Here is a 26,261-nt window from a genome sequence, read left to right as displayed (position 1 = left end):
ACTAACGATGGCTTCACCTTCAAAAAAGTAACCGGACTAGAAGTGCAAAAAATCATAACCTCCCTCAAACCGTCAAATTGCAAAGGGGACAGCTGTCCCGCACAGATTATAAAAGATGCAGCAAGAGACCTCGCCCCTTTCATTTCCAAGCTGATAAACGTGTAATTTTCCACCAATTCAGTACCCAACAATTTGAAACAGTGTTGGGTCCTCCCGCTACTAAAAAAACAGACCTTGGACCCAGCCATCCCCACAAATTACAGGCCTATCATAACCGTTCTCTTCCTGTTAAAAATCCTTGACAGAGTTGCTTACTTGCAAATTCAGCATTACCTAGAGTCCAACCAATTACTTGGATTGCGTCAGTCTGGCTTCCGGCCTCAACATAGAACAGAAATGGCCCTTGTTGATCTTAAAAGTCAGATTGAGGAAATCAAAGATAAGGGTAAGGCTGCCATCCTACTCCTTTTAGATCTCTCAGCAGCCTTCGACTTGGTCGACCATAAAATACTCTGCAACCACCTCTCCTCGGCCGCCCACTTTTCCCCCTCTGCTGTCATGTGGATACAGTCCTTCCTGGCCAATAGAACTATGAGAGTCTTCTCTCCGGTGGCAGCAGCAGACCCCATCCCTGTCACCTGCGGTGTCCCACAAGGCTCTTATGTTTCACCCACCCTATACAATATCTTTACAAAGCCCCTCTTTGATAAACTGGATCGTCTGGGTGTCACCTACACTAATTACGCGGATGACACCCAGATACTCCTCATCATCTCGGGCAACTACAATACCGATGTAGCCAGGATCAATGAAATCTTCTCTGTCATTCAGGCATGGATGGCCACACATGGCCTCTGCCTGAACGACGAGAAGACTGAACTGCTCATTGTTGGTTCTCCTAACTGTGACAGTTTAAATGCCTGGTCTCCCTTTTCTCCCCCTTCTGTCGAACTCTCCTCACCTGAACCGCCGGAATCGCTGTCAGGGTCCTGCAGATGCCGTCGGAGTAGATAATCCTTCTCCTTTCTCCGATGAGCTTGCTTGTCACGGAGGGAGGCCACCGTGACCGCTGAAGAGAACAGCTGTCCGAGGACCTCCCTTCCGGAACCAAGCCGAAATAGGGGAAAAAACCCTGAATGGGGAAAAACCCTTGGACTCCTCTGGTCTGTAGCCCGGAAGGCGTAGTTCCAGCAGAAAGTAGACTTCAGATGGGTCGGAGGTAGATAGTAGACTGGATCCGTATGCGAAACTGAAGGCAACACTGCAGCGGAACGGGGAGTCCTGTCGTGGGAGCCGGAACACCCACCAGCCAAGGCCGCAAGCGGAACAAGGGCAAGGAGGAGAGGTAAGCAAAGGAGAAAGGTGCCAGGCAAGTAGCGGAGAGAGAAAAGAAAAGCGCAGGGAAAGGGGCGGCGCCTATCCGCGGGGACGGGGCCGCAAGAGAAGAGAAACAGAAACTGCCGAGGCGCGGTGGCAGCAGAGAAAACTGGAGGGGAGAGAAAGTAAGAAGAACACTCGCTGTAGGGCGCGAGTGACTGGAGCCGGGACAGAGCGAGGCAGGAGTGAAGAAGCCCGGAAGAGCGAGAGCTTCCAAAGGATAGTTGCAACGCAGGGACCGCTGGGCCGGGAGAGAAGATATACTCCCAGCAGCCCCGTGCTACAAGGAGGAAAAAGTAACGGACACAAAGGAGGGACTAGTACCTCCCGTACCTACGTCCCAAAACCCAGCGCGGAAGAAACCGCCATTCGGAACGCCTGCGGGTGACAGTATGCCCCCTTCCAGTCCTCACCACCCCAGGTTTCCCCGGGTGCAGGCGGTGGAACCTGGCGAGCAAGCAAGGAGCATGCACCTGAGAAGCAGGTTCCCAAGAGTCCTCCGACTCCGGATAACCCTTCCAGGACAAAAGGTATTCCAACCTCCCTCGGTAGAACCTAGAGTCTCTAATGTTGGAGACCTCAAATTCTGCTTGATTGGGTGTCTGTGAGGGAGTGTGTCTGGGCACTGGTCTGTGATGAGAATCGGAATAGAAAGGTTTAAGGAGAGACGAATGAAATACAGGGTGAATGCGATTCAGAGAACGAGGCAGCCGAAGACGGTAAGCCACAGGATTGATCTTGAGAAGAATGGGAAAGGGACCCAGAAAGCGAGGGGAGAGTTTAGAGGGCCTTGTCCATCTGGGTAAAAACCGAGTGGACAACCACACCTTGTCTCCTGGCTTCCAATCTGGACATTCTTTGCGGTGTTTATCTGCTCCGATCTTCGATCGTCTCCTGCTGTTCTCTAAACTCTGCAATGCCGTGGCATGGGCATCCTTGATCTGATCTAATACCTCTTCGGCCGCTGGGGAGTTGGTGAAACTGGGAACCTCAGGAAGAATGGACTTAGGGTGGACCCCATAAGTACAAAAGAATGGCGAGAGACCAATGGCAGCGTGCCTTGTATTGTTATACGAGAATTCTGCAGTAGGCAGTAGTGAAACCCAATTGTCTTGATGCTGAGTGACGTAACATCTCAGATATAGTTCGAGAGTGGCGTTCAGACGTTCCGTCATCCCGTTGGATTGGGGATGGAATCCCGAAGAGAGTGCTCTCTCAATCCCCAATCGGTTACACAGGGCTGTCCAGAATCTCGAGGTGTACTGACTACCCCGATCAGAGATGATCTTGTCAGGTAAACCATGAAGTCTGAAGATGTCTCGTGCAAACACCTCAGCCATCTTAGTGGCTGTAGGAACACCAGAAAGAGGAGAGAAATCTGCCATCCTGGAGAACGCATCTACCGTGACCATGATGCAGGTACAGGATTCGGATACCGGTAGGTCTACAATGAAATCCGTAGAAACCAACCCCCAGGGGCGAGTAGGCATCTCAACCTGGGTGAGTAACCCCAACGGTTTCCCTGTAGGATATTTAGACCGAGCACAAATAGGACAGGTCTTCACAAAGTCCAGGGTATCTCTTCTCACGGTGGGCCAGGAAAAATTCCTCGAGATGAGCTCCAGGGTGTTAATTCCCCCGCGGTGACCTGCAGGGCGAGAAGTGTGACACCAATCCAGAATCTTCTTCCGCAGCATGCCTTCTGGAACATACAGTCATTTCTTGAAGAACAGCCAGCCGTCCTTCTCCTGGTAAGGAGAGTCGGAGTGTAGCGGTAATTGGGGAAGTTCCTGAACCACAGCGGCTTTAACCTCTTGTAGGAAAGAGCTAACAAGGGCCAATATCCGGTTGCGATGAAACATGGGTTCAGTGGATAACGAAGCCCTTTCCTTGCTGGAGTCCTTGCGGGATAGGGCATCTGCCAGGTGGTTTAGTGACCCAGGAATGTAAGAAATCTGGTAATCATATTGCGAGAAAAGATAGGCCCAACGTGCTTGCCTGGAATTAGAACACTCCATTTCCTGGAGGGCTTTCAGGTTCTTGTGGTCAGTCCTGATAAGGAAGGGATGTCGGGCCCCCATGAGCAGATGGCGCCATTCGTCGCAAGCCAATTTCATTGCCAACAGCTCCTTTTCTAGGACAGAATAATTCAATTGACTGGGTGAGAGTGTCTTGGATAAGTAAGCTACCGGATGTTCCACTCCACCGACAGCCTGAAGTAGTACCGCTCCGATGGCAATTGCAGAGGCATCGGTCTCCAGGATGAAGGGCTGAGTTTGGTCCGGGTGTCGGAGAATCGGAGCTGAGCAGAAGAGATGTTTGAGCAACTTGAAACTGTTCTCGGTATCGGTTGACCAGCGGAACGGAGAGGCCCCCTTCTTGAGTAGGCGAGTGATGGGGTACACCACTTCCGAGAAGTTGGGGATGAACCTTCGGTAATAGTTGGAGAGTGCCAGGAACCTCTGCACCTCACGGACAGAAGTGGGGGCGGACCATTCGAGAATGGCCTGAACCTTCCTTTGATCCATGTCTATTCCTTCTTCCGATAACTTGTAACCCAGATACTGCACAGAAGGTACTGCAAATTTGCACTTCTCGGCTTTAACCAATAGCTCGTTCTTCTGTAGACGTTCAAGAACTTGAATGACATGAACGATGTGTTCCTGTAAGTTTGAGGAGTAGACCAAGATATCATCCAAATAGATGATGACAGAAGTGGAAAGCATGTCGGAAAACATTCTGTCCATAAATCTTTGAAAATCTGCAGGAGCGTTAACCAGTCCAAATGGCATCACCTTGTACTCGTACAGGCCGAAAGGAGTGCGGAATGCCGTCTTCCATTCGTCACCCTTGGAGATTCTGAGCAGATATATGCGTTTCTGAGGTCAAGTTTGGTAAAAATTTTGGCTCCTTGTACAGCCTCGATGATATCGGAGATCAATGGCATGGGATAACGATCTCGGATAGTCACCTTATTTAGACCTCTGTAGTCTATACAGGGTCTAAGTTCAGTGGAATCCCTTTTCTTGATGAAAAATAAGGGAGCCCCTGCAGGGGATTTCGAAGGCTGAATCAGCCCATTCGTCATATTTGTGTCCAAATAGTTACGTAACACAAGCTTCTCCGTAAGTGTTAAAGAGAACATTCTGCCGAAGGGAACTAGTGCATTGGTTACCAGATCTATGGTACAGTCCTCGGCCCGGTGGGGTGGCAGTTTGGAGTGAAGGCTTTCTTGGAATACTTCGGAGTATTTCAAACAAAAATTGGGTAGTGCAAAAACCCCCACACAGTTGGAGGTGTGAGCCGTAATAGATTGAAGGCCCTTCTGACTCTTCGGTGGAAGACAGTGTTCGGTGCAGTATGCAGAACAGAAACTCAGCTGGTTCTTTGTCCAATCGATTTGGGGATTGTGTCTGCGAAGCCATGTGATTCCCAAAATTATTGGAAAATGTGCAGCCCGGATGATGTCGAACCTTATCACTTCCGAGTGCTGAAAAACTGTTAAGGATAGCTCTTCAGTGGTATGGGTGATGAGTCCGGATGATAGTGGAGAGCCGTCAACTCCTTCTATCTTCTGACCTTCCTTCCGGTGTATCCTGCGCAGACCAACCTTATCGGCCCATAGGGTATCAACGAAGTTTCCTGCTGCTCCACAGTCCAATAATGCGAGAGTCTCCACCTTCTCGCCTTCTATCATGATGATAGCTGAAACTACCATGAGTCTGGAATCTTCCTTGGAGTCAGAAGAAGAAACTGTTAGAGAAACATAGGGACGAGTAGACAGAACTGGAAACCCCCGGACACTAGTCCCTATTGTTGCCGAGGGTGATCGTTTCCCTGCCTCTTGTTAGGCAGTTCTGTGCAGTCTTTTAGAAGGTGTTGATCCGACCCACAGTAAGCGCAAAGTCCTTTTTCTCTTCTTCGCCGTCTTTCGGCAGCAGTCAAAGGTGCTCTTGTGAAGCCAATCTGCATCGGTTCCTCTGAAGCGGCAGCGGGAGAACGACTAGGGGGAGAGTATGTCCGAGAATCCGGGAGGAATCCTGAGCCTCGTTGTTTGCGTCTTTCCATCTTCCTTTCCTGTAGGCGATACTCGATATGTAGTGCAGCAGTTAGCAGGTCCGAGAAAGTAGGTGAGCGAGTAGATCTGGCTAACTCATCCTTAATTTCCTCTTTTAGACCCCTCCTGAAAATGGCATACTGTGCCGGTTCTGGCCAGCCTGCGCCAGAAGCTACTGTTTTGAAAGCAGAGATATAAGACAGGACGTCCAAAGAACCTTGCTTTACATCCAACAACTCTTCAGAAGCAGTAAATGACAACTCTGGGCGTTCGAAAGTCTGTCTCAGAGAATTTTGGAACGCTGCGTAATCTTGGAGAATGGCATTGTTGCTTGTGACTAGGGGAGTGGCCCAGGTCAGAGCGTTGCCTGTCATGTTCGAGATTAGGAAGCCGACCTTCGCTTGGTCTGTAGAGAAAGTACGGGGTCGGAAAGTAAAGTAGACGGTACACGCCTCTAGGAATTCCTTCACTTTTTTGGGGGCACCATCAAATTTTCCCGAGGAAAGTGTTGTAGGCGGTAGTTCTGGAGGAGGAGGTTCCCGAGCAGATACCATTTGTCTAAGGAGGGCGTTCTCAGCTTTGACTCCCTGAAGTTCCTGAGACATAGCTTGAATAGCCTGCCAAAGTTCTTGCACTTGCCCTTCGGCTGACATGGTGTCTTTCTTTGGCGTTGCAATCTGTGACAGTTTAAATGCCTGGTCTCCCTTTTCTCCCCCTTCTGTCGAACTCTCCTCACCTGAACCGCCGGAATCGCTGTCAGGGTCCTGCAGATGCCGTCGGAGTAGATAATCCTTCTCCTTTTTCCGATGAGCTTGCTTGTCACGGAGGGAGGCCACCGTGACCGCTGAAGAGAACAGCTGTCCGAGGACCTCCCTTCCGGAACCAAGCCGAAATAGGGGAAAAAACCCTGAATGGGGAAAAACCCTTGGACTCCTCTGGTCTGTAGCCCGGAAGGCGTAGTTCCAGCAGAAAGTAGACTTCAGATGGGTCGGAGGTAGATAGTAGACTGGATCCATATGCGAAACTGAAGGCAACACTGCAGCGGAACAGGGGAGTCCTGTCGTGGGAGCCGGAACGCCCACCAGCCAAGGCCGCAAGCGGAACAAGGGCAAGGAGGAGAGGTAAGCAAAGGAGAAAGGTGCCAGGCAAGTAGCGGAGAGAGAAAAGAAAAGCGCAGGGAAAGGGGCGGCGCCTATCCGCGGGGACGGGGCCGCAAGAGAAGAGAAACAGAAACCGCCGAGGCGCGGCGGCAGCAGAGAAAACTGGAGGGGAGAGAAAGTAAGAAGAACACTCGCTGTAGGGCGCGAGTGACTGGAGCCTGGACAGAGCGAGGCAGAAGCGAAGAAACCCGGAAGAGCGAGAGCTTCCAAAGGATAGTTGCAACGCAGGGACCGCTGGGCCGGGAGAGAAGATATACTCCCAGCGGCCCCGCGCTACAAGGAGGAAAAAGTAACAGACACAAAGGAGGGACTAGTACCTCCCGTACCTACGTCCCAAAACCCAGCGCGGAAGAAACCGCCATTCGGAACGCCTGCGGGTGACACTAACAACCTACAAAAACTTAGTCCCAACTATTCCAACATCACAATTGATGGCAATACCATCCCGGTCTCCAAAAACGTGAAAACACTTGGCTTCTACCTCGATGCCAATATTAACCTCACAAAGCAAATCAACTCAACAGCTTCAGCCACTGCCTATACAGGAAAACTAATTAGAGCTTCTAGACCATTTCTTTCCTCTAACAGCTGCCTCACACTAGCTAGAGCTCTTATACAATCTAAACTAGATTACTGTAATAGCCTCTACCTAGGGTCTAACCAAGCGATAATTAGTAAACTCCAAGTCCTTCAAAATAATGCGCTACAGGCAGCGCTAAACATTCCCAGGCGTGAGCACATCACTGCCACCAGAACTACATGCAAATGGCTCACTATCCAACACAAAATCGATCTAAAAACCCTCTGCCTCACTTACAAAGCTCTCAATCATCTAGCCCCCCCCACCTGACTAACAAATTCACCATGAAATCTTCCATCAGAACCACAAGATCTTCCAATACCTTATGCCTCACAGTACCCAGATTTACCTCTAAAAGAGCCGGAGGCTCGAGCTTCACTGTCCTCGCCTCCCAACTCTGGAACGCCCTGCCACTGAATATTAAGTCATCCAAATCCTTCCAGTCGTTCAGGAAACTTGCCATTAGGTGGCTTTTGACAAAAGTCAACCGTTAAGTTAGACTTAGCTATAAATTGTACATATTGCACATGTCTCATTTTTGTCTTTATTGTTTGCTATTAACTCCACTGTCTGTATATTCTGTATATAACTGTTATTCAACTATTACTGCTTATTACCATGTATTGTGCCTTGTAACTTGTACTAAGCGCCCTTTTACTCCCGGGTCCGGAGCGCTATAGAAATAAAATAAACAAACAAACAAACCAAAGAAACAATGGCCTACATTACTAATATCCCAGACAAAAAGCTTAGAGGAACTTTCGTGAGAGCTCGATTAAATCTTCACCCAACTAATGAAATACTGAAAATAAGATCTTTGTCGGCCTCGAATAAATGCCGGCTATGTCTTGAGGAACATCACCTGGAAACTATATGGTACTTACTGATGTTTGCTCAGCAACACGTGACGCAAGAGCCGTATACTTGTCCCCATTGTTACCTGAGTGAGACTTGTGTGAAGAGGAAACATGGTGGGCCCGCTTAATTAGCAGAGAAAACACTAGATGGACTATTGCGACAACACAGATTTTAAACCTAGCATTTGAGAAAATCGAATCACTAAAAATATAAGTGTAAATAGGAAGGACATCTATAAGGCACAACACTTTATTTCTGTATTCTTTTCATGTTCATCTTTCAAAGTTCCTTGTAAAAGCCAAAACTTGCCCATACACAAGTAAATACAAAAATTATTTTTTTTAAAATCTCACCAAGTCGGGATACCGCAGGTGGTCATGCCTTCTAGTCTCATGCGTTCAGGCTACCCCAACTCACAAGCACTTTGATTTGATGCAGGCATGGTCATCTTTAGCACTTTCGGAGCCTGGAGCACAGACCTCTTTGGGAACCCCTTCAACCGAACCAAATGAATTAAGGGATCCAGAATATCTGATTGCGCCCCCCTTGTCATGATCACAACCCATAGGTTGATATGCTGCCTCGCAGCAATATAAAAGAGCCGTAGTGAAGGCACAAACTATGAACTCCACAGTGAACACAGAAAGCATTGCATGACGAATTGATCAGAGCAGAATGTACTTGTGAACAACAGACAGGCAATAGGTTTAGAGCCTCAGCAGCATGCCATAAAATATCCTGACACGCTTTTTAAATTTGCTGAACAATGGAAAGTGACTTCTTTAGCTCACGCAGCCTTGTGCCCCCCCTGCAGAGGGTAAGGGGGGGGCAAGGGCCCTGTTTGCCCTACCATAAAGACGTCTCTGCTTGCAGGCCTTAACCATTTACTTCTAGTGTCAGATCTTCCCGGGCATTTCTCTGTCCTCTTTCAATGTTGCTGAATTCTCAACCTCGGCACCAAGTTGTTGCTTACCTAGCTTAAAATGTACTAAATAATCATTAAAAATCATGTAACTACCACACACAGCCCGAATCAGACAAGGTATTGCACACGGAGACAAACCCAACAGGTTATGCGCACGGAACACCTAACTGGGCAGGGCGTGTGAAGTGCTACATTCCTATCCGTTATAAACATACCACTTGCCACATCCCCTACCACCAGCCCTACCACACCACATGCCCCTGATGGTTGACCATATGAGGCCCCCCACACCCGCCATGTCCCCTCCCTTTCTTTGGGAGGAGCTCCTCAGCTGGTAAGCTATAGTCAGGCCGACAACACACACTGCACCCCATCCCAAGGCAGCTGTGAAAGGCCATGGGAGGATCACAAACTTCTAGGTAGCACGTCCCACTTTCATTTCCATCCACTGAAACAGATCAGCCCACTCTAAGAAGCGCTTAGCATAATGGAAGCCTGGGTCATGCATATCTGACATGTCGCTGACGCTGATTTACCATTCAAAGGTGTTGGCTGTGTTGACATTGCCCTAAACCACAGTCCTCCGAAGGGCGCTCATCCCCACAGCGTTTCAAGGCCATACCAACAGCAAAAGGCGCTATACAAATGCCATATAACATAGCATGACATATTTAATGATGATTCAGCATGCTTGCCAATTAAATCCTACTATAAAGTGCAACTGGCCTTTGAATGCCACTTTGTAAATATGAAATCTAAAACCTATTGGCTCAGCAATTGTACGCGTTCTACATCCCTCGAACCCATGTCTGCTGTACATGTTATACTGCTGTGTTTGCTCTGTTCTGCATATCCCCTGGTTGAACATTCTAGTAACCAACAATGATTGTAATTTCAGTTGTCATACATGTTGACAGGCAGCTATTGTGAATTATCATTGCTTTCCCAAGGAAGTGTTTTTTATTTTTTTATTTAGATGATTGCTACTTTTTGGTAATGCATTTCATTAACTTTCTAACATATGCTGTATTACGGTTTATGAGTGGAAACAAAAATGTCCTGATGCAAGTGTCATTAAACAAGTTAACGTGCTGAAAGCAGCATCATGTGTTGTCTCCCCAAGTTCCTGTGCCTCCTTTTGCTAACTCCATGTGTATCCCTTTATGAATAGGTTCTGGGCCGTGGAGGTTTCAAGTTCCAAAACTGGGCTCAAACATATGGCTCCAGTCCAGAGCTGTTCTTCCAGCCAACAACTGCAGAGGAAGTCAAAGAGGTAAGGGTCAGTGGGCTGGAGGAAGCACAGTAGGCAACAGGAGGGGAAAGGGTTCATTAAACACAATGAAAGGAATTGCACGTTACCCAGAACACAATGTGGAGGTGAAGCCTCCATGGAGATCATCATGACGTGCCTAAAAACAGGGGTGGTTTTTCATAGTCATGGTGACATTTTTAATGCCACGATCTGACTATGCGGCCTGGTTAGGGCGGGGACGGGACCGTTGGAAAGGGACGTGATGGGGAATCAAGAAGGGGAGTTAGTTAAGAATAAAGTTTGAGTAGAGACTGGCACTGCCATGTGGGCCTTCTTATTATAACAGTGTGTGAATGCTGACACGGTGCCTGGCGGTATAAATGAGAGCACCGCTCCCCCCGACATTGGCGACAAGAGATGACGGACCCAGCGTGGTCCTCCCTGGTGCACTTCTCAGAGCAGGAGCAGGAGGTGTGGGCTGCCTCCGCTGCTCGCACAGACCCAAGGGAGCAGCAGTGACCACGTCCCCTACGGTGGCTACATAGGCAAGCAGGCCACACGATGCATTTTCAGCATGGACCGCGGTGGTGCTTCAGAGACATCACGGCCTGTTAGGCACCCCCCCTTCACAGAGGCCACATGTATCAGAAAAGGTGCAGGAATGTCCATGGAATGATTGATGAGCAGCACCTCAGCCTGTGAGCCCTCCCCTCCCCTGGCAACTACGCACATCAGGAAGGGGTGAGAAGGGGTGAGAAGGCCAAAAGGAATCCCCCCCCTTCCTGGAACAACAGAGTGAAGCAGCACCCGTACAGCCTGGAGCACAGACCAGCACTCCAAACCACAGGAAGGAGCACACTGTGGCTAACAACGTCGGAGAAAGACATCCCTGCGACGTGCCTGCAAGACTGTTGGAAACCTTTCCTCATGGCCAAGGTGACGTTACCCCATGGCAGTTACCCTAAGCATTCGACCTCAGAGACACAGGTAACTTCGGGCATCGGTGGGTCTGATGGATGAAAGACTTTAGGGTGTATGTGGGGGTGATGGACCCCATGGTTAAGGAAAGGAAGAAAAACATACTTACCTTAGCAGTGGGGACCGCTGTCAGAGACATCCTCTACAAGTTGGTCGATGAGGAAAAGGAGACATACCAGGAAATGTGGGAGGCTCTTAATACTTATTTTGCACCACACACCAACGTGGACTATGAGAGACATATATTTGATTCAACCATGCAAGAGAGAAGGGAAACCATGGACAAATATGTAATGCGACTCAGCATTCGCATGATGCCTTCCATTGATACTCAAATCATGAAGCATTACCCTCCCAAGTCATCGTGGGGTGCTATTCTGCAGAATTCAAAAGAAAACTGCTGAAAAAACAGTGGACTCTCGGTGAAATTTGTGTGATCGCCCGCACCAACTCAGCAGTTACGCAGCAAGTGGTTGGCCTGGTATGAGTGAAGATCTCGTCGGACACCAGGGACCAGGAGGTCATCAAGAAACTAACACTGACCATACCCAACAAACCCAGCCAGAAAGCGAAATCATGTTACAGGTGTGGCTACAAATTCCCCCACGAAGGCACGTGACCAGCACTTGGTCAGAAGTTGGCAGCATGTGGGGGTGATGACCATTTCAGAGCGGTCTGCAGAAATGCCACGGAGCCCACCACCCAGGCTGCCTCGCCGAGGAGCAGCATGCGCCACCCCAATCACTGATCAGAAGACAGGAGGTCGAGCTGCGAACACAGAAGGTTCCACCCCGCGGAAGGCGAGAGGAGCCTTCAACCGCCTAGAAGATCGCTCCGGTCTCCTAAGAGGAGAACTACCTACAAACCCTGAAGCAGTGTCCGCTATGTGGAGATACGCTTGCTATCTGGGAGTGATTCCTCATCCTTGCATGACAGGCAGAGGAGGAAAAGATATTTGTGGGCACTTGGTATTGAGACAGCAAAGGAACACAGCCCCATTCTGACACTTCAGGTGCACAACATTCCGACAGAATTTCTCATTGACATGGGTGCAACTATTAACGTTCTGAGAGAAGAGACATGCAATCACCTCCCTCATCCACCAAAACTGCGGTCCTCGCAGGTTGACATTTTCCGTTATGGCTCAAACACTCCTCTGCTGTGCAAGGGTACTTTTACCACAGTCTGGGCACACAAATCGCACACGGTCCACATACAGTTAAATGCCCTCTCCACAGAAGCCAACAGAGGATGCATCTTGAGTTTCAAAATGGCCCTGATATGGTACTCATACATATTTTACACCCTGTGATAGCCCACGAATACCTGGCCAGCAGGGTGACATCACTAAAACCTATCCAAACCTCTTCAAGGGCCAGGGCAAGCTGCGTGACTGTAAAGTGAGACTTCACATCGACCAGAAGTCAAGCCATATGCCCTGCACCACAGGGGCATCCCGATTAACATTCAAAAACAGGTGGAGGAAGAATTAAGGCGCTTACTGGACCTCCATATCATCGAGCCCGTGGTGGGGACCACCCCATGGATCTCCCCAATCATGCTGGATCCCAAGAAATCAGCAGAAGGTTCCATCCACATGTGTGTAGATAGGCGCCGCCCCAACATGGCTCTCCAGCGAGAGCGTCATCAAGCCCTGAGAATAATGCACATGATCCACCTCCTCAACGGTACAACCGTGTTCTCAAAGCTCGACCTCAGCAAGGGCTACCATCAGCTGGAGCTAGCCCAGAAATCCAGGGACATCAGCATGTTTCCAGGAGGAGGTACACCAGGTGATCAAACACATGTGTGTCTGAACTACAGCTACAACATCTTGGTGCCCCAGTCAACCCAGGAACACAACGTCAATCTACATAAAGTGTGCAGAGACCTAGAAGTGACCAATGTCACACTTAAAAAGAACAAGTGTGAGTTTGGCAAGCAAACTCTCAAATTCTTTGGTCACATATTTTCAGACCAAGGCATGCGCCCGGACCCAGAGAAGGTCAAGGCACTTCAGGAAGACCCCCGCCCAATGGGTGTATCAGACCTCAGGTCATTCCTGGGGCTTGCAAGCTGTTGTTCACGCTACCTGGAAATCTTTGCAACAGTGAGCACCCAACTCAGAGAACTGACCACGACAGACTTCATCTGGGCCGCTGAATGCGAGGCTGCTTTCACTGAAATCCACGCTGGCATTGCCTCAGCCTGGGATATGGCATATTTCAGCTTTGCCAAAGATGCAGAAGTGGCTGTGGATGTCAGCCCGGTGTTACTGGTCACAATACTAGCACAATATGACCCAAGAACCCCACACACCAATCCAGGCACTCTACTTCCAGGGTATAGTTTGCTGTGGTCCGATGTGACTCCCATGTGGCTATATCTCATGACCGGCTCTGGCCCACTCCGTAGACCCTCAGCCAGCCTGTTATACTCTCTATTGCAGACTTGTCCCCTTATCCAACTAACTCCCCCTTCTCCCCCTCCCTTCCTATCCCCAGTGCTTCCCCGCCCCCAACGTTACTCATTTCCCTCCCTCAATCCCCCAGTGCCACATCATCCCACCTCCTCCTATAGGTCCCCACCCGGCTCCCCGTCATTATGGATGAAGGACCCTTCTCCTACATGCCAGGTCCAGTTTCCCTTTAATCCCCACCTGTACTCGTGGTTCCACTTGTTTTCAGGGTGGTTTCAAATCTTGCTTGGATGCTAACTCATTTTGCAACTGGCCCCAATCCACCACCAACACACTTTCTCCCTCCAGGTCCCTGTGTTTATTTAGGTATTCCATTTCTGCCATACCCGGGAGGAGACCCATAGACACACCTCATGAGTGCATTCATAGTTACCCCCTATTATGGCATTCATTTTGGTCATCACCTCTTCCCAGTATTTCGTTACCTCTGGGCAAGCCCAGACCACATGCCAGAAGCCGGCATGATCCTCCCTGCACTTCGTACATGCGTGTGATGCTGTGGGATTGACTGCGAGTAGTCTTTCTGGTGTCATGTATGGCCTGTGCAAGTAGTAGAATTGGGTGAGCTGAAATCGGGCATTCCTGGATGATTTCTTGACCTGCTCACACATCTGTGCCCATTGTTCCTCTGAGATGGATGTCCCAGAGTCCCTTTCCCACTTACCCTTCATCATCAGTTCCCCATCCTCTCTTGCTGTCTGCAATGCTCTGTACACCCTTGATACGCTGCCCCTACCCTCCTCTAATTCCAGCAGTGTCTGCATTATTGGGTGTTCCTCCGGAATGCCTTCCCATAGTGTTGCCATGCGTTTTACTACCTTGGCATAGGGAAGGAAGTGGCCCTTTGTTAATTGATATGCTTGTCTCCACTCCTCAAACCCCTGCATTTTCCTGTCCCTGAAGAGATCCCCTACCGTGGCACATTGCCTGTCTATCAGATCTTTAAGACCCACACTCTGCAATGCCGTTCTGATGGTGACATCAAATCCAATCGGGAGTCCCTTACTATACAGTTGTGTTGCATGCAGTTTCTTCAACACCCTCGTCCAGACCTCCCAGACTGTTCTAAAAACCAATGTGTTCTCTTTGACACCTATGCTCCCCATAGTAGCTCTATTCCCCTTCTCCCTGGTTGTAGCCCCCCCAACAGTCCTTTCAATACCCCATCTTGTTATCTTGCCGTTGCTTCCAACTGCGCCACCATGAAGTATAACTCGAAATCTGGCATATTGAGCCCCCCTTCCACTCTCTTACGGCGCAGCGTCCACATGGCTACTCTGGTGCACCCCGTATTCCACAATAGTTCCCCCAGCTTCTTGTCCAGCACTTCTTCACTATGTACGGAATATTTGTAAAGTAGTATAATACACATTGCAGGACCACCATCTTGCAGAGTGAGATCCTCCCCATCAGGGAAAGAGGTCACTTCTTACATAATTCAATCTCGTCCTCTATCCGCGACAGTGCCCTCCCGGTGTTGTGGACAAATGTCTGCTCTACCTCATGATAAATTTGGATCCCGAGGTAGTTGAAGGATTCCCACTCCCAGTGGAGCTCCCCGTATGAGAAGTCTTCCCCCCCTCCTATCCCTTAAAGATGGCAATGGGAATACCAATGGTTTGTCCTACCCCGACAATTTCCGAAAATTGTCTAACACCTCTCAGATTACCGGAATGTTCTCCAATGGGTTGTCCACGTACAGCAGCACATCATCTGCATAAAGTGATATGCTGTGCAATGCCCCTCATACCCATATGCCCGTTTACACAATGTCGTTTTGGAAATACCTCGCCAGCGGCACCAGGGTGAATATAATGGGAGACACTGGGCATCCCTGTTGTGTACCTCGCTCGAACCTCCATCCATGCGAGACCCACCGCCCTGTTTTGACTCGAGCTGTAGGAGCATTGTACAACAGCCGCAAGCACTTCATTATCACCCCCCCATGCTGCATGCCTCCAGCACCCTGAATAACCATGGCCATTCCAGCGAGTCAAAAGCTTTGACTGCGTCAATCGCCACCAAATCAACTCCCTTTGTGAGTCTTTTACCAGGTCCATAAGGTGATGCACCTTGCGCAGGTTCATGCTAGTATCCCGTCCCCCTACAAATCCACATTGGTCCTTATGTATCAGACCGGGGACTACTCTCACGAGCCTATTCGCTATCACATTGCCCAAAATATTTGTATCCACATTTAGTAAGGAGATGGGCCTATACGAGGAACACTGCTGCGCATCTCCCCCCTTTTTAAACAGGACCATGATTACCTCTTCCCTCATTGATGCTGGTAACATTCCCTTCCAGAGTGCAAGGTCATAGACTCGCTTCAATTGAGGGACTAGCATGTGTGCAAACATTTTATAGAATTCTACAGGGAAGCCATCACTGCCCAGTGCTTTATTAGTCTGCATTGACTTGATTGCCCCCATGATTTCACCCTCCTTGATGTGCAAATCCAGGCTCTCCCTGTCCTCGGTACTCAGCTTCAGCATGCGCACTAGGTCAAGTAAATCTAAGGCTTCCTGGTCTGAGTATGTCTTTTCTAACTGGTACAGCCGCTCATAGTATTTCTGGAAGATCCAGTTTATACCTCGCTGCGATAACACTAATTCCCATTTGTAATCCCGGATTTGAGTTATTGCCCCTCCATGCCTTTCTTGCTTTATCAATCAGGAGTCGTCCTGCCTTATTGCCTTCCCCATGAATCTTGGTTGAGTATAGTCCCCTGTCAAACTGCTCCAGTGAGTTTAGGGCTTCTCTATGCAGAACCAGTTTCTCAGCCAGAGCTCCCCTACCTGCAGACCCCCTTCCTGGTTAATCTCCAGCAACCTTATGTCACCCTCCAGACATTTCACAGTATTATCTAAAATTCTCCGAATCCCTACCGCTTGAGACATACATACCTCTCCGAGTGTCACCTTAAATGCCTCCCACTGTACTCCCACATCCTTCACTGATCCCTCACTTAGCTCAAAGAATGACATGATTGCCTCTCTCAAGGCCTGTACATTACCTACATCCCCCAGTAGCCCTTGTCTAATGAGCCATAGCTTTAGATCAGATTGGTTGACCTCTCCTGTTACCCCAGTGACTAGCAGTGAATGATCTGCTATTGCTCTGTCTAAGTATGTCGGATCGCGAAACCGATGGAAGTGCTCCCTCCCCACAAACAGATAATCCAGTCTAGATAACGACCCATGCACCCCCGAGTGAAAGGAATACCCCTTCTCCGATCCGTGTGCTTCCCTCCAAAGGTCCACCAGATCCAGTTTCACAGCCACTTGCCTCAACGCCTATCTTGCCATTGGTTTTGTTACACCTCCTTTCCCTGTACTGTCTATCTCTGGGTTTATCACAGAGTTGAAATCCCCCCCAGACATGTAGCCCTACTTGCTGGCCACCCGTCAATTCCATCACTGAGGTAAAGTAGGACCTGTCGTCCACATTGGGTGCATAGGAGTTCACCAAGCAGATATCCTGCCCCTCCCACCGACCGGCTAGAGCTATTGTCTTGCCGTCTGTATCCACCTGCAAAGGGACTCTGCAAGCTACCCAAATCATGACAACTCTCACGTAAGTGGAGTATGAGTTTCCAAACACTCTGCACCCCCCACTTAGTTTCCAGTTTCCTCAGTGCCTCTCCTTGCAGGTGTGTGTCCTGCAGCAGGGCTACTTGTATTTCTTGTCTTCTCAGGTATTGCCCGACCTTCATCCTCTTCCCCCCGCTCCCCAGGCCCTGCACATTCGATGTGCCTATTCTAAGGGGGGTCCCTCCCTTGCCTTTATTGGTGTTGCATCCTGATGGGTGCTCCATGATTTTGAGACCATTACATCTGACACCTTTCCCATTGAGTTTGGTGAGCACTGGTGTTCAAACTGTCCCCAACTCCCAAGAAGTAACTGTTTCCCAACTCCCCACCCCCCATCCCCTGTCCAAATGCCCGACTCCCTGCCCCCACATTCCCTTCAACCTATTTCGATCAGTTTAGGCTTCCTACATGCAACTCTGTCCGGAGCGTTGGGTGAGTCCCGATATTGGGGTTGGCCAGATTCAACCCCACTCCAGCCAAGTGTATAGTGTTCCATCACTGTTTCCTCAAGACGAGCGCCGCTTCCTCCCTTCACCTCCCGGGGATGCTGAATTTGTTGTCCCAGGTCCTCAATGTCCTGTTTCTCCTAGCTTGCATGTCATGGTTCATCTCTTTCCTTGCAGTGTTGCTCGCCCAAATCCAGTGTTGTTTTCTTAGGGTCCCTTCTATCTAACCATTGCCAGACATTTTTCGGTGAGGTGAATATGAAAGATCCTCCTTCATCCATTACTTTCAACTTCCCCGGGAAGATTGTTAGGTAGCAAAGGTTTAGTGTGTGCATCCTGCATCGAGTCGAGTCAAAGGATCTCCTCTGTTTCTGCACCTCCTGTGTGAAATTCGGGAAGATCAGAATTCTAGTGTCATCGATTTCGATGTATCCAGCCCTACGTGCCACCTGAAGTATTGTATCTCTGTCTCCAAATTGAAATATTTTGGCAATTATTGCCCTGGGCTGCCCCACTGGGGGGTGGCCTGCCTGACACTCGGTGCGTCCTCTCTATCATGAAGAGTTTCGATAGGCCTTTTGGAGGAAGGCTCTCCAGTATTAACTTTTCGATGTACATGTCTGTTCTCGGGTGCTCCCGGCCTTCAGGACTCCCCCAGACATATGTTATTACGGCGAGAGCAGCCTTCAGAGTCCTCCGCTTTCATTTCAAGTCCCCGCATTGCTCCTATGAGGCCTCATACCAGGTTCTTGAGTGTAGTTAGGTCGCCTTCTACTGTGCTTACGCGTTGCTCTATCTCTGTCACTCTTCACTCATTTTGCACAGGTCTGCATGCAACAGAGATACATCTGTCCAAACCTCCTGTATCCTCCCTTCCAATGATGTGCAGGAGTCCCTAATAGCCGTCATCAGCCCATCCATCATGACATTGTCGCTCTTCTGCTCCCCCGGCTAAGAAGTGTCATCCTCTATTACTTGGCTTTTGGTCGCTTTCTGCTTGGGGGCTGCAAAATGGTTGATCTCTTGCTGGCCCTTTACCGAGGTGCTGGTACCGGGGGGGCCCCGCGTTGGCTGTGCAAGGTGAGTTGGTCAGGGTGTGCTGTGTGTAGATAACCTTGCGGCGACCTGCTCTGGGCTTATCTCCAATGCCTCTGGCTGCTTGCGGACTGCAGCTCCCCCCACCTGTTCTCCTTAGAGTCCTGGGGAATGTCCCTGCAGTTTATGTTGTGCAGCAGGCTTTGTAGCCCCTCCTATATTCTCAGTGCAAGTCCTCCTCTCTCTGAGCCCTACTCCTTCAACCCCCTGAGAGGTTCCACATACTCAGGCGCTTGCCCATCAATGCTTGTGTCATGTACAGCCTCAGTTGTCAGGTGGAGCTATTCACAAATGCCCACCTGGTTGAAAGGACCCCGCTGTGGGCAGTTTTCCTTCCTTTCCCTGACCTCTTCTCTACCCGTCTCGCAGGAGGAGTGCTGTGCCCTCTCACTGGTCTTTGCCTCGGTGACTCATCCCTTCCGCTTCTCCTTATGTTCTCCGGCTCTCTCCGTCGTGCTGTTTATCTGTCCTCAGCCCAGTGCATGGCCTGTCTCCACTTATCCCTGGCGTGTGTGTACCTTAATCCGCTGCCCGCCCGGGCATCCATGGAGCCTGTTATCTGCTCCCTGCTCCTGCACGATGTGGCAGCTCTTGGGTTCCCCTTGTACAGTGCGGTGTCTAGTTGGGGGGGGGGGCACCCCTTGCTTCCCGCTTGCCCCCTGTGCCAGGCAATGGGTCGAGTTCTGCTGTTTCCAGGTGCCCCCACAGCACCCTGCGCTTCACGTCATTCCACCCCCTTTCTAAGACCCAATGTGCTGGGGTCCCGCGGTCTGCCCGGCTGGGTCCCCCGGGCTTCCCACCTGGACACCTACTTTCTCCAGCTCTCTGACTGCATGCCTGGATGTCCGGCTACTCCCTTCTCCTCTGTCGGTGGGGAAATGTCGGACTCAATGCTTCCACACAGGCCACCTGCTTCGTCACTCTGAATCTGTTCAGCGCAGCGCCTGGCACTTTATCACCTCCCAATGTCTCTGTGTTGGGCTATGCTACTGCGCTTCATAGCAGAGTCCCCCTCCACACCTCACCTCCATGTCCAACGTGCTTCCAGCCGTTACCAGTGATCTGGGCAAGCTGCTCCTCCAGGCACCGGCTGCCCACTTCGTCCAGTCCCAGCTGTTTCTCCACCTCTTCAGTACTTCTTCCTTTGCTGTCACAGAGGTGGACCGTGATTCTGCAGAGGTGGTCCACAGCACCTTTTCTCCTCGCATTGCCTTCCTGTTACAGCGGATGACTATGATGGCCTCACGTGCCCATTCTTTCGGCATTCCGTATCGTACAGCGGTGGGACCGCTTTGCCGAGTCCACATCCTCTATTGGTCGGCTGTATCCATCACCCGCTCTTCACCCCGCAGCTCCTCTTATTGGTGCTCCGGGGGCTGGCCTGGTGATTTTCAGACATCTAACTCCACATCCACTCCTCTGTGGTTCGCAGTATTCCCCCCTGACCACCTGTGCTGGTCCTCTGCAGTCGTGTGGGGGATGGGTACCGCTCCCCCGCATTCAGCAGTTCTTATACCCATTCCGTCTTGGGTTCAGGCCGCACCCCAGTTTCTCGCTCTATGTCGCCTTGCGGTTCCACCATCAACCACTTGTGCCAGGTCCCAACATTTTGCTCTGGCACCCTGGTCGAGCCTGTTGCTCTGACCTCGCCTGCTTCACCGGCTCTACTCATCGCAGGCGGCGGCCATCTTGTGGTCCGTTGCTGCATCCCGGCCGTCCTCTCCACTCGATCCTGTTGCAGCACAATTCGAGCCGCTTTCATCCTCTGATGCGCACAGCTGCTGCCCGGGACGCAATGCCTTTTACTGTCTGATTCTGCCCTCAGCGTGATTTCAGGCAAGATTATTGACGGATGATCATGTGGCTGAAATGGGAGCTCCAGAGCTTCACCGCCGCATCCGTTGCCTGCTGGTCACGCCCCCCATATTCACTCCTTAAGCAGATTGCGTACCTTGAGCACATTTGTGTTTTGCATATTAGGACCTTAGGGAACCTGTCCTTTTATTCAGAGTGAGTGTTGGGGAGAGAAGATGAGGATGCTTCGAACTATGCTTCGGCAGCTGCATCAGAGGCTGTGGGCGATAGAGCCTGAGGGAGGGATGAAGTGTGAAGTGGGTGAGACAGTGGATGAGGAGGTGAAGATGGTGGTAGTGGTGGGTGGCACAATCATTGAGGAAGGGGAGATGGTGGTTGAGGAGGGAGGAAAGGGTGGTTGAGAAGGGGAGGCAGAGAATGGGGAGGAAGGGAATGTGGCTGCCAATCAATTAATGGCATGGCAGTCCTCATAAGTGTAGGTGCACTCATGGCTATCAGTTCATCTTCTTTAGTAATGAGGTTTTCTTGTGAAATCAGAATGTGTCAACATGTGTTCTTCATAAACGCTAAGTATTCTCCTGCCTCACGCATATCGGATGTAGGGGGCAACACAGGAGATCTTGGAATTATAGAACAACTAATAAATTGCCATCACTCCCAGTAGATTGGATTGCTATGGCTATGAGCTGATTTAGAAATTTTAAGACTGGTGTGTCATATAACGAATTGCTCCCTGGGTCCAAAGCTTCAAACTTTGGGTCTAGCTGCACTCGAACTCCTGCCCAAAAAGAGAAAGACAGATAACTGAAGGCGCGCCCCTGAATGCTCACGTCAGAAAAAATACACTCAGCTAGGGAAAAAAAGGCCAAGAGATTCTTGAAAGGATAACAGGTTTTTAATCACACAAACATAGTAGTCCAGCAAAGAACTCTGCTGCTCGAGAACATTCTGCTGAATAATAGTGCAAGTGGAGGTTGTAAGGAAACACATCCTCACTACTGACGTCACGTATACAGCAACAAAGCATGTGACTTGTCGGTGAGACCCTATACATGGGCGGACCTCTCCCTAGGGGATGCCAGGCAGATTATTGGCCTCAGCCCCGTCCGTCCATCTTCCTTCACGTGGGGTCAGCTGGGCTCATCGGCTCCAGGGAATGAAGGTCACGTTCCTCATTAGTTACTATTGTAAGACAATGCTACCCTATCATTATAGTGTGCACCTGGGAAGCTGTTGGACGGGCAAAGGGGGAGGCTTAAGATCATGCTGACCCACATATTCTTCTCTCATCTCATATCACACTATCCGCACCCAAGCTTTCCACCCTTGCTGTGGACTATAATTTATTCCTCCCTGTACCTCGTATTACAAAGTGTGTCATTATGAAGTAAGGTGAAATGGATGTGTTCTTTTAGATCTTTCATGACCACTGGGCTTATTGTTGGTGATCTGAGGTCACCTACTATTGAGGTATTCAAGGGTCTTGGACTGGGGCAATTGTGGGTGTCATAACTCCTGGTGGGCTGGGTAGGGGTTGGAGGTCTGCTTTTGGCCTGGCTGTGATGAAAATGCACGGTGAGGCGCATGGTGCTGTCTCGCAGCATTGCAGGGCGCATTTCTTCTTGGGATAACAAGTATTCACAACAGTTAAGGAACAAAAGAGGGTTCTATGGGAATTAGCAGCACAGGTCTTTCTACCATCAGCGCTTTGACCTGTTCAGGTTTCTCTGTCGGGCCTTTGTTTACTGCGTGGCCATGCAGGCCAAATGTTTCTACCATCACTGCAAAAATGGTGCTTACTTATATGCACACACTAAGTCTATGCAACATTTAATGTGTTTATGCAAGGTTTTCTAACATACACCCCCTGGCCCCTGGTACATCATACGTATATCTAAAGCGCCTATGGGGGTGGGAGAGGTTAATTTCCTTCTAAACATAACCAACCCTGCACCTATCATTGCCTGGAACCCCAGGCATATTCAGGTGGGCACTGCATCATAGGATCCTCGACTTCTCCTCTCTTTACACATTCTGCCACACAGACTTAAGCATAGATAGCATGCTGGTATCATCTCACTGTGGGGTCAATAAAAGATCTGCTGCAGAGTCCTCATGGAAGCAATGTCCCTGTATGGTGGAAACTAGCAGAAGAAACCGGAACTAGAAAAGTGGTCAATAAATAGCACACCATGCCTTCATAATGTGCAACCTATAGAGGGAGCATGTCTAATGGTACTTAAATGATGGAGGAGGTGCTCCCTTAAGTCACATGCTTATGTTGTCAATCTGCAAATGCTTATCCTGCAAAGTTTGTGTTTCCTCGGACTCAGATCACCGATTGGTAGCTGGCAATTCACCCCCACTTTGAAAGTGTGATCTATTGTCCAAGAGTTTTCTACACCAAATTCTTTCCGCAGTTATGTGTTACTGTGGGACACTTAAACTATCAAGTAGATTTCTGTACACTTGTATGATCAGGTTTTTGTTGTTTTTGTTACAGATTCTGGACCTGGCTAGACAGCGGAGTAAGCGTGTAAAGGTGGTGGGGGGTGGGCATTCCCCTTCCGACATTGCCTGCACCGATGACTACATGATACAAATGGATAGAATGAATAGAATACTCAAGGTAAGGCTGATCCCTCTATTTGGCTCATGGATCTATTTTTATACAGTGGGTTAAATGGATAGAGCAAATGGCAAGTTGGCAACATGCTATGGTTGGCTAGAGTTTAGCACTATTTCATATATATGCCAAACCATTTAGAAAGGACATTTGCACTATTTATTGAGCAAGTGAGAGGGGAAAACATACTACATTGTACTGATGTTTAAGTTTAAGCTACCCTAGGGAACACACATACATCTCGCCTATGGTACATTGCATGCACTTATACAATATAGATACATATATATTTGTGTTTTATACTTGATCTGCACATTTCCAGACTGTCACCTTCAGGTCAGCTGAGGGTGCTTATTCTCCATGTAGGCGTAACATAGTGAGAAATAATTGTCCTAGATAGTGAGAGCGTTGATTTGGACAATTTCTTTAATTTGTGTATTCTACTGGCTATTGCTTGAGGTGTATCTATGTGATTAATGCGCAGTGCAAAATTCCAAAGCCGAAAATCTCAAATTCGAAAATCGTTCTGTGGAGTGATCACATACGTTACTTTACCAGGTAACCTGAATCCGCCTAACCCTTCCCTCGCTTACATTTTCGGTGGTACACCGCCGACTCTCCTGTACCCCTGTGGCATCAGTTTCCCCCACCAACGTGGGACAGAGTTGGTGCTGCAGGGTCCTTTCTTCCATTTTTTCTTTTTTTTCTTTATTATCGCCCGCTTACAATTTCATGGAAGCGGGGAACACCCGCAACCCTTGGAGCAACCCCAGCGCCACATGTTCGGCATTATGGCCTTTGAGTTTTTTGTCGAAGCCGAATGCGCAGTGACCACGCATTCTGCTTTTTTGGGGCATTGTTTGGTAAAACCACTTGAGGTTGGGTTGGTGCCGGTGCTCAGACCCTGTGGGATGGGGATGATTTAGTGCCATTGGAGGTTGCTTATATCCACAGCCACTGGCCAAGCGTGCCCCAGGGTCATGGACCTTGCTTCCACACCAATCTACTTTCTTGTTTGTCTGAGGTGTGGGATGTTTCAACCCACTAGTCAAGGCCCTGCAACATTCCTGTGCATTGCTTGCATCAGGAACATCAGAATGGCCGCCAGAAAGCATGCTGCTCGCTAAAAATCACCCAAAAGTGTGCAGTAAAAATCCGTAAAATAAGCCGCCATCCACTTTTGCCTATCTCAGTGTTAACACAGGAGACCACTGCCAAAACCCATCATTTGGCTGCCTACAAAGCAAGGCTGATTGCAAAAGAAACACAGAGCTGTGTGAAAATCTATTTTTCTTGGTTGTCAAATTTGCAAAAATCATGGCTAACAAACCAAACAAAAGACCCAACCTCCTTGTTGGGTCTTAAACACCATTCTACTTCAAGAATCCACATAAATACAATACCCACAGAAGTACACTTATTAGAAGAAAATCCACATTGAAGATTGCTTGCTTAGACAAATATGTCAAAAATGGGTGCAATACCGTTACTCACCTCTGTCAGAAGCTAGGGATTTCTAAAACCTGTCATGTGTAAAGTTGGGCATTGAACTCAAAGTATGCCAAAGAAAGACTTGCTATCAGAAGCCTAAGAGATGGAGACAATTCAAAACTATATTTTAAAAAGGCTTGAATTAAGAAATTGAGGTATTTGTTAAAAATGTAAGTTATATTTTAAGACAAGACAATTTCAGACATTGGGCCTCATTACGACCCTGGCGCTAATGGGTTAACGGCGCCGTAAAAGGCTGCAGCGCCGTTAACCCATTAGCGCCTGATTATGAGGTCCCTTTGCGGGACCCGACCTTAACGGCTGGTCTACACCAGCCGTTAAAGTAGGGACCCGCAAAGGTACCTTGGTGCTAAGTACGGTACCGCAATTTGCGGTACTGTACTTAGCGCCTTCCCCTTTCCCATTGAGCCCTATGGGGCAAAAATGGGAATGGGGAAGGGCCATGGAGGAAGGGGGAATTACTGCCCCGCCAACCTTGTAATGGGGTGGTAATTCCCCCTTTCTCCATGGCGGAGTCGGCAAGTTACCGGCATGGACCATGGTGCTATTAGTACCATGGTTTCCCGCCTGGGTCGTAATGTTAATTGTGTTTAAAAGTTAAGGTTTCCAACGCTGAGGTTCAAAGACATTCCATACCTTCTACCCAACAAAAGAATCTTCCCCCCTGCTCTGCTAAGAAACTGGCAGGCTGGTGTGAAAGGAACTGGGAGTGGAACTCTGGCATGTTGCTCTGAGTGTACACAAAGGACTCCTTTGAGCTGAATGAAAAAGCTAATTCGGGTGTGACTGACATCAACTGCCCTGTCAGGAAGAAGACCATGTGACTCTCTGACTCAGCCAAGCTTGGAGGCAGGCCAGACTGGAAATGTGGATTGGAAACTAAAGTAACTGTATGTTTTAGAAAATGACTTATGGCAAATTGTACTGAACTGATACAAATATGAAATGTATAGATTGTTAAAATGAAAAATTTGCTCACAGTTTACAACTAATCTGGAATCTGTGTGACATTCAGAGACTGACCCATGAAATGTTTAATATTGTAGCTATTGTGATTATGCTAGGAACATGAAAAATTATAGGAATATGCCCAGGGAGTATGTGCATGTATGTATTAAAAATTGTACAGATTTGAAAATGTGTAACCAACCAAAAGCACGAAAAATTGCCATTTATGAACCAAAACTCGTAGGAAGATAAGATTTTGACAGAAACGTACCTTAGTCAATCTGTAATGTAATTATGTATTATTAACAAGTTGTGCATATTGAACATATGTTTTTGGGGAAAAATATATTTTCTGGGTACAATCAAAGGGGAGGTTCTTCCCTAAATTGTAAATGGCAGCATCGCTCATGACACATCATGACACACTGTTCCTTTCTCAAATCAGGGGACAGGGAATTCTCTGACCTATCAGATCCTTAGAGGGTTGGGCATAGACAATCAGCCTCCCCACCCACTTTGGAAAATGGATAAATAGGGACTGTTGAAGACTCAGAGACACA

At 49.0% G+C, this 26,261-nt stretch overlaps 1 protein-coding gene across 1 annotated transcript in view; it reads left to right on the top strand.

Moving 5' to 3' along the window:
- Positions 1-26,261, top strand: part of LOC138453111 (L-gulonolactone oxidase-like) — a 703,062-nt gene that overhangs the window by 90,199 nt on the left and 586,602 nt on the right. The window contains exons 2-3 of the mRNA XM_069605641.1: positions 10,129-10,230; positions 23,119-23,244. Of these exons, the coding sequence (XP_069461742.1) occupies positions 10,129-10,230; positions 23,119-23,244 (228 nt within the window). The remainder of the gene's footprint in view (positions 1-10,128; positions 10,231-23,118; positions 23,245-26,261) is intronic.

This window comes from Ambystoma mexicanum, chromosome 4p, assembly GCF_040938575.1.
Source record: "Ambystoma mexicanum isolate Mex_15411 chromosome 4p, UKY_AmexF1_1, whole genome shotgun sequence".
In the NCBI taxonomy this organism is placed as follows: domain Eukaryota; kingdom Metazoa; phylum Chordata; class Amphibia; order Caudata; family Ambystomatidae; genus Ambystoma; species Ambystoma mexicanum.
This window is presented reverse-complemented; position numbering and strand designations above follow the sequence as displayed.